Source organism: Lathamus discolor, chromosome 5 (assembly GCF_037157495.1).
Source record: "Lathamus discolor isolate bLatDis1 chromosome 5, bLatDis1.hap1, whole genome shotgun sequence".
Taxonomy (NCBI): Eukaryota; Metazoa; Chordata; class Aves; order Psittaciformes; family Psittacidae; genus Lathamus; species Lathamus discolor.
In genome coordinates, this window is record NC_088888.1 from 11,016,119 (window position 1) to 11,032,808 (window position 16,690).

Sequence of the window (16,690 nt, forward strand, 5' to 3'; positions counted from 1 at the left end):
AGCAGCAGTTAACCTTCCCCTGACATGATGCAAGGTCTCTTGGCAGGGATGCTAAGCAGAAGATTTGCTAAATGCCATATCGGGGCTAACTCTGGAGTCTGCAGGTACGCTGCCTGCTTATACAAAGCTTCCCAGGAGTCAGGCTGGGACTTTCAGGCTTCTCCAAAAACACGACTGATCCATAGGGTTAATCTCTTTTCTTGGACCATGAAATAAGCTGCAGTCTAAGGGTCACAATCACCAGCTTGCCGAGCAGCCACTGCTTCCCAGGTCTGTTAGGTACTTGATGGCTTTTGTGCCTGCAAGAGATTCAGCTGAATGATGCTGCTTTCTGGTAGGAGACACCATGCCTGATGTCACCTTCCCCACTGCCTGCCTTCCACCGCCCCAGACAAGTTCGCAGTGATCACCTTTAGCCCGTGTTTTTTGAACAGGAGTTTGGTATAGCGTTTGGGTTTCCCAAAAGAGAGCTGAAAAGCTGGTCGAACAACTTCTTCCTGGAACACATCCCTGCAGGTCCCCCCCACACACATGTAGTGAGGTAGCTGTTTCTGCTAAGGCAAGGAAGAGCAGTCCCTGTTTAGAGAGCTTTGGCTGTCAGCAGAACTGCTATTGTCAGCTTTGGTGGCAAATAATAAAGCTAAGAAGGTGTGAGGTGCTGCTCAGGGTGTACCTGCCGGGTGCTGGACTTCGAAACTGATGCCAAGTTGTTCAGCTCTTTGAATTTTCAGTCAAAGTGCCAGCAGCTGGGCACAGTACAGGTGTGAACATGTTAAGTTTCAGGCTCTTGGGAGCTGATTTCCCTTGTAAGCACTAGAGGAGGAATTACTACCACTCGCCTGTCATCACCAGTGTGAAAAGCAGGTGTGATATTTCCCTGCTTCCATTAAATAGAAGGAACCCAAGGTCACTACCCTTTCTTTGTGAAATGGGCCCATTCCATTTTAAGTGCTTCCCTTTGTTTCCTGTGCAGAGAGGTGACATGGAAACAATGCCATCTCCTGCCATGAAATGACAGCTTGCTCTAGCCCTTTCATAACCAAAGTCCTTGAGGTTTGCATCAAGGGAGCTTGATGAGGTTAGTAATCACTGCAGCACACACAAAGCATTTATACCCTTCAACCTTTTGTACATAAAGTTATACTGGTTCTGCCTCTAAAGCTGGAGATTTACACATACAGCTTTCTCCCAGCACTGAGGGAGGAGAAACTGAGGCAGTGAAATCCTGAAAGCCAGCAATTTATTCAAGAAGGGATGCTGAGAGCACTCAAAGGCTCAAAGCTTATGGTATTTTACCTGTAGCTTGTAGCGCATGAAACAGAGGGTAGGATTTTCATTAAACCCTAGCATTTTTAGAAACACAAACTGTATTTGCTGTCAAGTCACACTGACAGCCCTGTCCAAGTTCTTTTCGAGAGCTGGCACTACACAAGAACTGAGTGCACATCTCTTGGTGACTCACTACCTGTTACTTGTTGCTGTAGAGGGAGCTGCTCTGAAAGAGGCTGGAAAGGAACTTCTAGTCCTAGGGCCATTCTCGAGGCCCCTTCTGAGGTCTTTTGTCTTAGTCTCCTTTGGCAGTCACCTCACTCCCCTATAGTGATAGCAACGGGTATGACCCCTGGTTAATGACATATCTCCAAAGGCTGAAGAAACAATTTCTGCCCTGTCTGCCTATGCTAAATGACTTTGAGAGAGGGATACTTTGTGACCCAGGGGTCCCTGCTCACAAGTGTGATGGGGAATTCCGAACCTTTCCTTCAGTACTTGGGCTACAAGATACCTGGGAAGGTAACATTCCTTTTCCTTCTAAAAGCAGTCTCTAGTTTTCATTACCTCCTCTGTTCCCTTGGTAGCAGCACTTCAGGGGAGTCCTCTCTTCTGCAGTTGGGAAATTGGGAAACAGAAATATGACACAATTACCTTCAATTACCAAAACTATAACCTTTATGGAAGAAAAGTAAAAATCTGACTTAGTCCAGATCTGAAGCAGTGGGAGACACACAGCGAGATTAAGGGGAGTTTTCAGTGATCAAGGCTCACCCGTGACCTTCAGAGAGGAGAAATAATGATGTTACTGCCTTTCCTCCCAGCTTCACAGCAGTTTATATCCTTTAATCTCACACACTGAATCCTCTGTTTGCTTGGGCTTTGGAGATTCAACAACCCCCATGTGCAGTTAGCACAGAGCAGGATTCCCCTGCTACTTGCTGGTTTGATCCTGGCCACAGCCATAAATGACTGCCCTGCCTCTGTATACACAACACAGATTCAAAGGTGCAACACAGCTCTCCACCCATGCTGTCCGCAGAAGACAAACTCATCCACAGCAATGAAAAGTGCAAAGATAAATCAGTGTTTGCCGCTTTATCCCAGGTGACGTTTCTTAACATCCCTTGGCACATCCCTCTTTGCACACCTGCCTCACCCCCCAAAAGCCATTGAGATGCTTGTTTTGCTAAGTCCAGTCTTCTTTTGGTCTCCAAGGCCCTTCTACCTGTGTTTCCAGTGAGATTAATTCAGTACTGTGCACACGTAAGTTCTGTAGTGCCCATTGCAGGAGCTTCGGTATCACCCTAAAACATTCCAAGTTTGTTTTTTGCCATCCCTTCTCTTCGAAGGTATGGCCCCCAACAGGCCAATACTGGCTGCATGTCTTGTAGGCAACATGTGTTGCTCAACCTGAAGCACCATGTCCTTCTTTTTATTTGAATGATCCTTCTCTTGTCCCATAGCACCCAAGAACCCCCAGTGGTTTTGCATCTGAGCTCCATCTGGTGCATCTTGACTGCATGTAGCAACGCCTCAGTGCCCATTCCCACTGTGTAAGTCCTCCAGTAGGTCAAGACATCACCATGTCCCAGCGCTGACTCATGGCTGTGCTCTCACAAGGGTTGATGACAAGCTCTTTGGTACTCTCATTCGTGTCCCCAATCGTCTCAGTGTCCAAACAGAAGCGTGAAGCTATGTGTTCAATGTGTGACCCAACTTTACCCCATCGCTGAGGAGAGAAACACACACAAGAGGAGAAACAGGAGTGAACAAGCTTCTTGATTATGCTTTTACTATGCTGTTCCTGCATCAAGAGTTGTCACTAAGCTCTTGTGGCCCGATGCTGGGAAGTACAGGGTCCCCAGTCCCACATGGAGCAGAGCACACACTGAGCATTTCTCCCATCAGAAGCATACTCATTTAAGCTCAGCCTTCGCTTGGCTTCAGGAAGATAATGTATTACTAACAGCTTTTTCCCCAGGTCGTTGGTTCAAATGCCAGCTCATGATTAATTGCAGAGAAACCTTAGCATCTGCTGGCTGACTGGCAGCCTGTGTGAACTAAATTGCCAGTTTTGGTTTGACTTTTGCAGATAAGTATCCGGATCACCACCCACACTAATAGACATCCTTATCCACACACTCATTTAAGAGGCAAAGGGCTGAATAGGCTAAACTCTGTACTCCCAGATCGACTGTGCCTCCCAGATGAAGTGGGAGCACACGGGCCATTTGATGTGTGGTAATACTATGCTGAAAGAAAGGGAACTTCAAAGAAAAGGGGGGATGAATGAAATGGCTTACCTGCTTGTTGTCACCTTCTTTGCAAGGTGACAGCAGCACTTGGGAGCCAGGGAAGAGGGTGTACACAGACAAGCACAGCTGCTGCTGGCGGACGTGGTGGTTGTATGTGTATGTCCATTCCTGCAAAGAGAAAGGAAAGGAAAGAAGGTGAGACATCAAGGCTCACTCTTAGTATTCTTCTACCTGAAAAGCAAACACTGTTGGATGCTGTCCCCTCTGAAACCAAGCACAGACCTCACTGACCTCAAGAGGCACCTGGACAGGTCACTAGGATGTTTCAAGCCTCCCAAAAACTGTCACTGGGGGACTGCATGTGCCAAAGGAAATGTCTACAAAAGCTGCTGGAAGAAAGTGGTTCATGAGGCAAAGGATTTCATAGCCAGAACTGGGCTGTGGCTGGGGACCAAGTGTGTGAAAAAACAGCAAAAGAGGGACAGGAATACCGCTAACCACACGATGCGCAATCCTCTTTTTCCAAGGAAGAGCAGCAGAAATGCTTTGTAGCTGGCAGCAGGAGAGAGGTGATATATAGCAAATGTTTGAAGTCCCGGGATTCTGCTCCCAAATATCACAAAGATCAGGTGTAAAATTCCTCTTTGTGTCAAAGGAGTGAGACATTTGCTCTACTGGTTTGCTGTGACCATTGGGCTGCCTTGGAGGCTTTTATTTCTCATGCTTCTTTCCATGGTCACTTTCTTTATCAGTTCCTCAGCCCAAGAAATAAACTTCGGAGGAGCAGAGACTCTTTTTCCTGTGTAAAACCTGCCATACAACAGGGGCTGTCTGGGATTATCCTCTTTCTCACTCATGGATCTTTTACTTGGGAGAAAAGGAGAAGTAGCTGATAGCAGATGTTTGACCAGGTTTTCCAGATGCGCTGGACAAGGCATCACCCATGTACAGATACACTGCTTAGGCAAGGAGCATTTCCCAGAAGTTTACTCCAACATTTATTCCAGTTGAATGTCTTTTATCATTCCCAAAAGCACCTCTTGAGGATCTTACACTGCCCAGGCAAGGGTTATCTCTCTGCTATTTGTGTGTGTACAGGAGTGAAGTGAGCAGGGATGTTGGCAATGGAGGGGAAGGCAGAAGTTAGTCTGGGTCTGAAAAATTGAAGGGCAAAAGATGTTCCTGGGAGACTGCAGTCTCTCCTGCGTGCCAGAGGGGAAGTGAAGTATGGCTGCCCTGATCTCAGAGCTGGGACGCCTGCAGCTCCCCTGACTTTGAGTGGTGGAGGCTTTGGGTTGCATTAACATGAGTTATTAGAGCAGGGAAACACATCCACCCTTTTGGTATTTGTCACCGTCAGCAGCTCTAACTCCTCTCTCTGACTTCAGAACAGACAGCTGCAGGCGTTGAATTCCTAGGAATATAAGTCCCACTTCATTCAGGTTTTTAGGCTCCTAGAAGGGAAAACACACCTCTGCACAGCAGACCCAGATCCACAAGGACTTCACACTGTGATCTCACACACTGCGCTTCGTAGCATACTGCTCCCTGCCAGCTAGTGGAAATCAAACCTGGCTTTCTGAACAGCCTGCCCAGGATTTCAGCATGTAACACGCATTCATTTTCAAAGCCACAGTCTGCACCTAAAGGGCCTTCTGGCAACTACTTCTTTGTCAGATGAAGCAGGGCTTACCTGATCCTATAGCGAACAGGTTCCAATCATCCCAACCACGCACACTGTCAGCTGCTGTGTAAACCACCAGCCTGGGAAATCAGGTGCCAAATTAGTCCTGCATCTGTGAAGAACCAAGCCCTACAGGGCAAGCTCCGACATCTGTTCTTGGCGCCCGTGCTGCTACAAGCTGCTTTGAAAACCTGCTTTACATTTTTAACCAATTGTTCCTCATTTCAGTTGAGGACAGGGCTGGAGCTGCACCCAGGAGGCTCCTCAGCGACAGCAAGTTAATCCTGTAACTCATGTATATGTTGAATCCCCCAACTAAATCAGGCCAGGCTCTGTTCAAGCCTTCCTAATATCCACATCCTCTCCAGGCAGGACCATCCTCTCATTCAGCAAAGCGCCATGGGATACACAGGCTGGTGATAACCATCTCTCCTAAGCTGTTGTGTTCATCATAAGAAGCGAAGCCTTCAGAGCTAGACATATGCACCAGTTCGATAGCTGACACTGGATCCTCCCCTCTTGCCCCCAGGCTGTCCTGCTACTGTCTTTATCTAAACTGACAGATTTTCACACAGTTCTACTTTGACAGAATGGGTTTCTATGGAACCCAGTCCCGTTGAAAATGTTTTATGCCTTGTCTCTTTTCAGCCCTAGATGAAAGCCAGAGAAAATGATGCAGAAAATGGAGAAATTTGAGTGGGGGTGGGAAGAAGTCACTTGAACACCACAGAACACATGAAAAGCTTTGAGTTAAAAACCAGGCAAATGGCCATGCACATGTTTATCTTACCCCATCTCTTCCTTTATTTGTATCAGTTGGGATGACAATTCCTGCTTTTTTTCCCATGAGAAACTACTTTATCTTGTAAATCCTGGCACAGGAAGCACTCACGTGGCCAGCAGGGAAAAAACAGCAGCAGAACTTTGCACCCCAGATGTTGTAGTGAGCCAGGCAGCCCAAGGTGCTCCTAAGAGCAGAGACCTTCAAATAGCTAACATGGTTTCAGGGCTGCAAACTGGCCTGAGGAGATGCCAATGGGCTTTAGAGCACCAAGGAAACCAAGATATAGGAGGTGAAACTGCAATCAGTACTTCCTGCCTGTTCAAAGACAAAGATGAAGTGGTGGTGGAGCAAGGAGGAAGAGCGGAGACAGCTACACACCACAACCAGCAATCTCCACTCTCCAAAGCCTTGGATAACACTAAGCTCCATCTGAGGCTTGTGACTGTTTTTCAAGGCTTTAGCATCATTTGAGCAGGCATCTGTCACTGTTACTCAGCATCACTGTGAACTGAGGAAATCATTTTAAAATGTGACCTCTGGTTTGGTGTAGCCTGGCAGGAGGAGAAAGCAGCCCCTCAGCCTAGCAAGGAGCAGCCCCATGGGAGCCCAGTGTTATATGACAACACTGTACATGCTCTACTGCTGTGCAAGAGGTCAGTTGTACCCTAAAGCTGGGGTAGCAGCTACAGGAAGAAGCCAGAAGCAACCTCAGCCCTCAATTATCTCTGTAAAATCACAGGGAAGGATTTCCTAAGGCATACGACTGCATGGGTCATCTAAGGATACCAGAGTGCTTCACTCATCAAAGGGCCCTGGGATGGAACTAGCACTTAGACACGTCTCAGGAGAGGAAAAGCCAAGTACAAACAGTGCCCACAGCAGCCTGGATGCAGAGGTGACACTGCTGCCAGCCAGCCCCTCTGGTCTGTTGGCTTAGCCTGGCTCCTGCAGCTCCAGCCATCCTACAGCTAGGGCAGGATGTGCCCATGGGGGAGAGGAACAAAGACTTTTTCTGAGGAGGAAGGTCAGCAGAGAATGTTTATGGTTGAGCTATCTCAGGAGGGACCTGTCAGGTTAGTTGGAAGAGATGCTAAATATTTGCCAAAGAAAGTTCAGATCTAGTCAGCCCACAGAGCAACTCAAGCCAACTGCGGTAAGACTCAATGCCACATCAGGCAGATTATCACATTGCATTTCCTTCATGATAAGAGTCAAGGACATCTCACCAAAATGGAATGGCAGGCACTCACCTGCAAGGCCCACATATTTTGGGGGGCAAGCTTAGGAAATGGATGCTGCAACCTTCCCACTATTCCCTCGCTTGTCTAGAAGATGACTAAACTTTACATTTATCTTGTGGCTACTGCTTACATGTGTGTGAGTATCTAGGCCAAAGTGTCTTTTTTTGTCTGATGGATGTCAGGTTTCCTGAAGCTGCTAATGATTCAAATAAGTCCCAAAGTCAGCTGTCTATTCCAAAGATCTATGGACTGATGTCAACTGACAGTTTGAAAAAACCCAACTATTCACGTCTTCGTCAGATACAGCAGGACAAGATTATGATCAGTTATTTTCCCTCAGATGCATTTCTCCTGTGAAAAATAAAACCAATCAGTTCACTTAGTAAATGAGACACAACAAGACAGAGAGTACCAAGGCTACACTGGGCAGGAGAACAGGCAGAGCCCGGTGTGCCCTGGGGATGGACAGCACTGCACAAAGATCTCTGCCAGCCACTACTTCAAGAGGGCCACCTTGGCAGACAGAGCCTGCTACCAGACCTTTGGAGAAGAAAGAGCCAAGTGGATCCTAGGCATGAGAAGACAGAGCTCTCCTACACAAAGATGAGGGGTTTTCTTGTGCCTCAGTGCCATTTTTAGGACTAACACCAGACACCAGCATAGAGGGTTTGTGAGATCTGCTAAGGGTGTAAATCTGATTTTACTGCAATGAACTCTTCTCAATTTACCCAAAGTATGGATGTGGCCAGAGGGCTCACAACACCCTTTCCCTGCACTACAGATGATAAAATACTAAAATAGAAAGAATTTGATTGCCATCTGACAGCTCCTGTTCTTCTTTCCTCAAGCCATGGTGATGTACAGCAGCTCAGATCTTCTCACACCCGGTCCCAGCCTTCATGCATGGTAAAGGGCTTGGGGAGCCTAGTATGGAGACAGTTACAGAAGTGCAACCAGGCAACCAAATCAATGCTACTAACATGGATATTAAAGGATCTGGATGGCCAGGATATTTCCACAGTTCTTACTGTATGCCAGGAAAGCACAGCTTTGATTTAGCTAATCTATTTTTCAAATAATGAAGCTTAGGATAAACAAGATGTCACTTCAGTATGTTAAAAGTGAAGGTTATTGCTCTATTCTGGTATACTAAACATGAAACTAAGTGGCAAGAGCATAACCTGGTGACTCTACCCCCCATGTCATCCACAAGTTCAAGTACTCTTGCAACAACTATGTAAGTAAAATATAAGTTTCTGTTCACAATGAAAATTTAATTATCTTGTTTCCATCTGAAATATTCTCCATGGGTGCAAATAACAGAGAACTACCCTAGGAAGAAAGGGGAAGATAAATGGAAAAGGTTTTTCTCTATTCCTGCCTGTGTAGTGAGTGTAGCTATTCAGCAACCTGTTTGCAGGGCATTTTTCTGTTCCCCTGCAGATTTAGTCCTGGATGTGCACAAGAAATGGAGTTGGCATCCAGCTGAAATGTTGACCCATTGCAAACTGCTGTGGAATCAGAATGGGAAGATGAATATTTTGTGGCATGAAAGACTGAAAAAAATTTCCTGTACAGAAATGTCAAACAAAATGTGTTTGGTGGGAATGAGACAACCAACCTGTTGGTTGTGACATTGCTCGTTTTAAAGTATAACATCAAACTGATGTTTTAGAAAGACCAATGCATTTCATTTTGAAGCGCTACCTTGCAGCAGCATTTTCCATCCTGCATTTCCCAGATTTGTTTTTTTAAACAGCCAATGAATTGAAAGTTGCAATTATCACTGAAGCATCTTCTTTTAACTTCCAGCGTTGGCCCTGCGAAACATGAGGACCTGCTCCCGTCAGCTCACTTCTCTTGCTGCTTCACTGTGTAAAAAGCCCATGTAGCAGTGGAAGAAGGAAAAAGAACTCCAAAATGTGGAAACCAACCCTTACTATTCTATGATTGTATGATTCTATAACTGTAACTATGCAGTACTTGCAGTAACGTTCACCCCATAGTAAATATAACTGCAACTACCGTATAAGAGGTACTTATAAGAGGGTGGTAAAATACTGGCACATGCTGCCCAGAGAGGTGGTGGATGCCCCATCCCTGGAGACATCCAAGGCCAGGCTGGATGCGGTTCTGAGCAGCCTAATCTAGTTGAAGATGTCCCTGCTCATTGCAGGAGGTTGGACTAGACGAGCTTTCAAGGTCCCTTCCAACCCAAACTATTCTGTGATTCTATTTTCTGAACTGACAAAGATTCAAGTCGCCATTGTTGATTTTACCACACTGTGGAGCAGATATTCTTTTCCTGACTAAAGACAGGCATCCAACTGCATGCAAAAGAGATGCACATAATGACATGCTTCATTTGCACATACAAATGAGGGGCATTTTCAGCAGCATCTCCAGGCTGGGCCTTTTATATGCGTAGCTACATGATTTGAATGTGTAACCATGAGGGTTAGGGACGTACAATCAAGTGGAAGCAAGCACACCGTTGCCTATTAAATTATTTCATGGCACCCCTGAAGAAGTGAGTGATTGTTATCCTCCCTGTTTTATAGATGGAAATGTGAGAGAACTGACTGGCATGCCCAAAATCACAAAGGGAATCTGAAGCAAAAGCAGGTTTTGAGGCAGTGTCTTCAGGGTCTTGCTTCAGCAACTCCACTGCAAGGCACATGTGCTTGCTCCTGGCTCTAGCATTTCCAAGAATATGCTTTTGAGAACACCGATTCATGTGGCTTTTCCTCGTGTCAGTGAGACTGGAAAAAGCAACATCCTCCTCATTAAATTCCTACTAGCTTAATGGGCAATCTAATATTGAGAGAATGCAAACTATGAAGTTCTAAATACCACTGCAATTCAGAGCACTTTGAAAGAAATAAGCCTGAAAGATGAGAGGAAATTACAGTTCTCTTTGTCTTTCTGTGATCAATGCAGATGAACGGCGCGTGGCGTTCCTGAGCAGCAGTAAGTGCTCAGCACAGGAAGGCACACACAGAAGTGGTCCAGCCTGCACTGTGGCTCCTGCCCGGGAGCCTCCATTGAGGTAAGGAGGACTTACCAGGGTTTAACTACATGGTATCTTAGGAAAGGGGCTGGCAGAACAGTTAATCCTTCAACAGAGCTTTAGCAAACTTAGGAAATCATCTTGAAGCTGCCCCAGAGCCTTCTCTCCAGCCAGCAGCATGAGGACACACAGCACGTCTTACCTGTGCCGTTGCTGCTGTGCCTTTGCTGCTGATACAAGGATTTAAGCTCAGGATGGGGAACTCTTGGGCTTCAGACTTGTGTGATTCCAGGCAGCTCTGCCTTTGCCTGATCATCCCAGTCTGATAGAGCGATTCCTCGGGAATCCTGTGGGAACAGCATGAAAACAACATCCCTACTGCCCCAGGCACACGGGTACTCAAAGGGAGGCTCAGTGGGGTAAGGAGGGTGCAGGGGCACCATTTCACCTTCAGAAAATGAGAGTGGCAGGTTCTATTACAATGCTGAACCACTGAGAGCAGTCCATGGACCGGGACACTGCAGAAGCAGCACTCAGAGATGGATGGCTGGCCTTTATAAGAGGCAGAAATAAATAACACTGCACAAGGCAAACAGAGGAGCAAGGAATAGATTGTGAGCAGGCTGAAGGTCAGCCTTCAGCTCACAGAAGCAGGGAACTTTATATCAAACTGCCACAGAACCCCGGCATTCCCTGTGAATGCTGCTCTGCAGTGCCACGCATGGCAAAAAGTCAAGTAAATGCTGTGATTCTGCACTCAGCCATTGCACCAGCAGGTCCTACAGGTATCTCCAAAACTGATGGAGGCTGGGGAAATGGATGCAATCGTTTCTGGTGTAATTCTGGTGACTAAAACAGATCTGTGCAAAAGCAACTGTGGAAGCGCATATTAAGGTCAGCATTAGGCTAGATGTAAGGCAAAGCCACCTGAATACAGGTCACAAAAGAATTCTTTTCACAACAGAATAGTCTTAAATATCATGGAACAGTTTGAAAGGACTGGAAATCAGGTGCTTTTTTGTAAGCAAGAATCTTTACTATGAGGGTGGTGATGCACTGGCACGGGTTGCCCAGAGAAGCTGCAGCTGCCCCATCCCTGGCAGTGTTCAAGGCCAGGCTGGATCTCAGGGGCTTGGAGCAACCTGGTCTAGTGGAAGGTGTCCCTGCCTGTGGCAGGGGGTTGGAACTGGATGAGCTTTAAGGTCCCTTCCAACCCAAACCATTCTATGATTATATATGGAAACAATCCAACAGCTCTCTGTTGGATTTTCCACCTTGGGATACTTTTGTAAGGGAAACTGTCTACTTCCCTGCACCACCTATACTGCAGCATGGACAGGAGGATACCTGAGGAAGCTCCAAGAACTAAGAGAAATAACTAGTGTTTTGCCCTCACCAGCCTTACAGCAAAGAGCCCAGGAGTCTGTAACACTGCTTAGAGAAAGCGGGCTCACAAATGAACCATGTCACACTGTGAACAAGCTGCATTTAAAGACAGTACAAAATTCACTGTGCACTTCTGTGAGGTCCAAAGGAGGAGGAGACCATGTCTGGGGCAGGGGACTGGAGGTGCAGAAGAAAGCTCTGTGGGGCAGGAAGGATGGGACATCCCACTGGCCTGCTAGAGACTGGAGGAGATAGCACATCCTTACCGGAGTTCAGGATAAACATTTTCCAGGTACCACTTGAAGCTGTGGCATTTCAACCTCTTCCGCAGCTCCACTCTGCTCTGGATGCTGTGGGAAGAAATTATCATAGAGGTACAATGGAAATCACGAAGCTGAGACCCAACGTACCAAAAATAAAGGCTTAGAAAACCCAACAGATACTGCACTGACAGCAAACACAGGAGCATCAGCAGCTCTGTTTTCTTCTCTCTTCTGCTTGAGCTTGGGTGGTTGTTTTGATCTCAGTCTCTTTGGAGGCCTCACTTGGTAAAACGGCATGATGACACACTGCCATTTTAACAAGGAGTCTAGAGTTTGGTGGATGAAAACGTTCATGGAAAAGTACAGCTGCTTAAAAATGGCTACTAAAAAAAAGTATGCTGTCTACTATATACAAATGGCATTAATTTATTAATGCACTGGGAGATTAATATATTCTGTTGTAAGTTTATAGGACTACAGGAGGCGTTGATGTCCCAGAGTGCCTAAACACACCTTTCGGTCAGCAGAAGCTAATCTCACGGGGAAATATTTCTTTCTTTCGTTAACCAGGTCAAAACTTCTGCTGAGGGCTCCTGCTGTATAGTGACATTTTCCAAACTCCAGCTCCTCCCTGGGCCAGCCTCTGCCTATGGAGCTGCTCTGAGCTGGCATTTACAGAGCAGTGGGAAGCCTCCAGTACCTTCCCTTTGCATAGGCTATCTTCTCTACACCCTCATATATGTAGTAGGACAGAGCTGTTACTTCATTCAGTGCTGACAGATGGGGAGAGGATACGGATTCGGTGGAAAAAGGTTAGTCACCAGGACTTCGATTTATTTATCCTGGAGATTGAAGAGTAGCCACAAGGAATTTGGGATTGAATTTGGAACCCCCTGTGGTCTAAAGGAAGCTTCCTAAGGAAAAGAAGAGCATATAAACATGAGAAATTAACACAAACCCTTTCAGTCCTCCTGACAGGGTGGTGTTTCTGACTGTACACAGAATGAATGGCAAACTCCCTCCTTCTCTGAGACCAGAGGTACTTGTACCTAATACCAAGAGCAGAACATAGGCAGAGGGGGATTTCCCCCACCTTGATTTGATTCACTCACTGGGGTAAACTAGCGCAGCATACAAACTAGGTCTTTATATGTTTCATTGCTGCGCTCATAGCATCCGCCTACCATTAGCATTTAATTGAGCGTTATTACAGAAACAACACAGACGGGTTTCCGCAGCAGGGCAACGTCACCGAGAGCACACGCTGCAGAAGGCAGGGCACAGGCAGGAGCGGGCACTAAACACACTTACTTTCCGTAAGGCCTCCCCTGGGCTGCAGGACGAGCAGCATAGTAGTACTGCTTGAATTCATCCATCCACACCTCCGCCGTGCGCTTGGTGTTCCTGAAGGAGGCAACAAAGGACAGTGAAACCAAGGAAGCCCCCAGGGTGATGGACTGACTGATCCATTCAGCTCTCCTCTCATCCTCAACTTGGTCACTGCCTTCACCCAAGCCACCTTTGGGCCACTGCGTCCCTCAGTAGTAGAGAAGGTATTCCTCCTCCCCATTACGCCAGGGACCAAACACAACAGGCCAAAACTTGCATGAAGAATTCACCATTTCAAACTGGATGCTTTGTAGCTACCATACTCGGAACTGAAGCTTCTCATAAGCATCATCTCCCAGGTGGGTGTGCCTGGGGTTATACCCAGCGGCTGGGATGGAGCTCTGAAAAGTGCTGCAGAACTTGCCAAAGATTGAAGGCAAGTATTTCCTTTGCATCAATCCTGAATGGACTCTCCTGCTTTGCATTCCTGGACTTCACAGAGGCAAATCTCAGCGTTCAAAACTTAAACCATCCCGGCCATAGTGCTGTAGCATAAATGTCAGTCTTCCACATCAGCCAGGTTTCTGAAGAGGAATCTCTGTTGGCTTCAGATGGCTCTAACTCTCCTTGCAAGTATCTTTGTTGCTCCATGCCTATCTGCCTACCCCTGCCTGGGTCAGAGGAGTCCTCCAAGCCCCTGCTCCAAGGCAGGCCAGGCTCCAAACTATGGTTACCACACTACTAAGCTGCAGTTGCCACCGGGCAGGCTCTGGATCCACCCAAGCCCCATGTGGCCAGAAAAGGGGATAGTCTGCATGTTAAACCAGTACATCACTGGAGGCTGAGCCACCTCTCGCACAGAGGCTGTGTGGAAAAACATCAGTATCTGGCAGAAAGATACTTTTTGCTAACATCTCTGTTTAAACAGTTACCACATAGCATCAGGCTGCCAGAAGCTGCTTCTCCTCTCAGTCTATATACTGCAAGATTAGGTTTTAAGTTGACAGATACCACAAGGTTAATGAAATCCCAGCTCCTAATGCTAACAGATATGTATCTCCAGACTGCTTCTCAGTCCCTTGCTGATTCATGGTGCTTCTTCCTCTCTCTATAAAGACACTGCAGTAGTCTTAAGCGGTTTTGCTCAAGAGATGCCTAACTCACAGCGTCTACATCTGTACCTAACCTTTCCCAAACTGCACGGTGTTTTTGTCTGGCTTCCTGATCTCATTGGGATTTATAAGAAACATGGAGATAAATGCCGAGGCTGACATCCAGGCGTTGATTCAAACGTCTTCAAAGTCCCAGGCGCGGGTGCCTGAGGCGCAGCCAGAACTGTACCCATTCAAACTCCCCTTGCTCCTCCTGCAGGTGATGCAACGCAGATGCTAGTTTCTCACTCAGGTTTGCAGCAATTCCATGGCTGGAGGTTTTGCCACATCCCAGCCTCTTCTGCAGGAGTCTTATTTCGCTAATAAAAGCAAGAGCCTTCCCCTTGACTCTCAAATTTGTGCCCACCTCCTTGATAACAGCTATGTCTTGTGCCTCTCATTGCCATCCTTTTGAAGCAAGACGATAAGGTCCCCTTCCTGCCGCACACACTGTGCCGCTGGAAATCAAATACAGGTGTAGCTGAGAGGTGTAATTTGCACTCCCCTGGTTAATTGTCTCATGCAAAGCTGCAGAGAGCCCAGGTCAGCGTTTACCCTGCTGCAGGTGGCTGAGTCTTCGCAAACACAGTTGGAACCCCACACTAAAAGGAATTCCTGGTGTGTAAACACACACATACGCAGTTTAGCTGAAAACCAACTCTGCATTAAATGCCCTGGTCTTTTCCTCTGTCATTTACTTAGTGGAAAACGTTCATGTTCTAAAAGAGGAGGAAATGCATCCTGACTTCACTAGCTGCTCCCATCACTTTTCCCATGCCTATTCCCACTTCTGGACTGCCTCCTTTGTTGCCTCCTGTTCCCAGGAGCCTAGCTCAGCTCATTTCAGCTGGCTGTTTCAGTACCAACTCAGTTTATATCCACGTGTTTGTGCATGGGTCCCCTTCAGCTGGGGTGCCCTGGCAGTTCCTTTGGTGTCCCTATCAGCGAGGTGCAGCCCAATGTGTCCTGCTGACCAAAGGGTCTAATCCACTTGCTGTTATGGTAGCTAGAGCTCAGAGATATGCTGTGGCCAACTCTCCATCTCTGTGCTGATGAAAGATACCACATCAGTGTCCTATTTCTGCCATGTTATCAACACTGTAGAAATCCCAAGGGTGAGTGTACTGACTTGCATTTCCTTTGGCTCAGGGGATTCCTGCCCAGGGATACTGTGAAGTTTTCCAAGCAAATTTTCCTCAGTGTCTTGTCTGCCCCCTGCTCCCCCCAAGCCATCACCTTATTCTGTTTCCCCACAAGACAAAGCAAGCACAAATCACTTACTTAATGTACGTATTGGCGTTTCCCTCTGGAAAGACGTATGGATGTTTCTTCCGGAAGACGTGCCCGACGCGGCTACAGGGGATGATTTCGAGGCTCCCTCCACACATCCACACACGGAAAGAGATTTCTACAAAAGAAGCCGCTTCAGCATCTAGTCTTACTGTCCAAGAGCAGGCTGGATCCTGGCATTACCTCTCACTTCATCCTCTGCTACATTAAATTGGGGTAAATCAGTTACCAAAGGGGCTTTCTCAGGCACAACTGCCTTAAAAGGGCATTTCAAAGCTTCTTGCGAGCTGTTTGAAGTCAGTGCACTTGAAACTTGCCTGTAGCACACAGGTGCCACCACAATAGCAAAAGGGAGATGATAGTAAATAGGTCCCTTTTCATGCAGCCCACTTACATCGCAGCATCATCTTGCCAGTTTTGAGCTCCCCTCCTTACTTCTGCAATGCCTTTTTCAGTCATTTCCCTCCAAAGAGCTGTCAAGTTCACCAGGAGAGGCCATGAATTCTGTTTATTAAAGACTACAATAGTCATTATCTTTATGAATCTACCACTGACTGTGCAAAATGAACAGAGAGCTACGCATCCATCACCTGTCCTAAAATGAGCAGGAGCTTACCCTGCCCAGCACGTACTCTGGACCACGAGTGATGATGTTGTGCCAACAAGGCAGCAACCAACAAAGGTTGATGGTGGGAGGGATTACCCCAAAAATCTGGATACTCTGTCAGTACAGGAAATACCTCCTAGTTCCTGCAAGCCACTCTCTGGCTATTCCATGGGAACTTCTCAAGGCAAATAAGCCTGTGGCACAATTGACACCAGAAGTTATGGGGCTCTCGGCAGGGAGCTGGATGAAATCCTAGCTGGTGAGGTAGGACGGGTGAGCAGAATGGCTGATCTAATGGGTCCATCTGGTCCTAACGCCTGTGAAGCTATGAATCCACAGCTATACTGTCAGACAGCCATGCTTAGACAGGACCAGCGTGGAAAAGAAATGAAGTTAAGAAAAAAAGGCTTCTGCAGTT

At 46.9% G+C, this 16,690-nt stretch overlaps 1 protein-coding gene across 3 annotated transcripts in view; it reads right to left on the reverse strand.

Moving 5' to 3' along the window:
- Positions 1–1,924: 1,924 nt before the first annotated feature.
- LOC136014752 (polypeptide N-acetylgalactosaminyltransferase 14-like) overlaps positions 1,925–16,690 on the reverse strand; it is a 134,339-nt gene continuing 119,573 nt past the window's right edge. For all 3 annotated transcript variants that reach the window (XM_065679732.1, XM_065679735.1, XM_065679733.1), the window contains 6 exons: positions 15,657–15,783; positions 13,207–13,299; positions 11,899–11,982; positions 10,449–10,593; positions 3,576–3,695; positions 1,925–3,001 (listed from right to left, as the gene is read on the reverse strand). In XM_065679732.1, the coding sequence (XP_065535804.1) occupies positions 2,843–3,001; positions 3,576–3,695; positions 10,449–10,593; positions 11,899–11,982; positions 13,207–13,299; positions 15,657–15,783 (728 nt within the window). In that variant the 3' untranslated portion in view covers positions 1,925–2,842. The remainder of the gene's footprint in view (positions 3,002–3,575; positions 3,696–10,448; positions 10,594–11,898; positions 11,983–13,206; positions 13,300–15,656; positions 15,784–16,690) is intronic.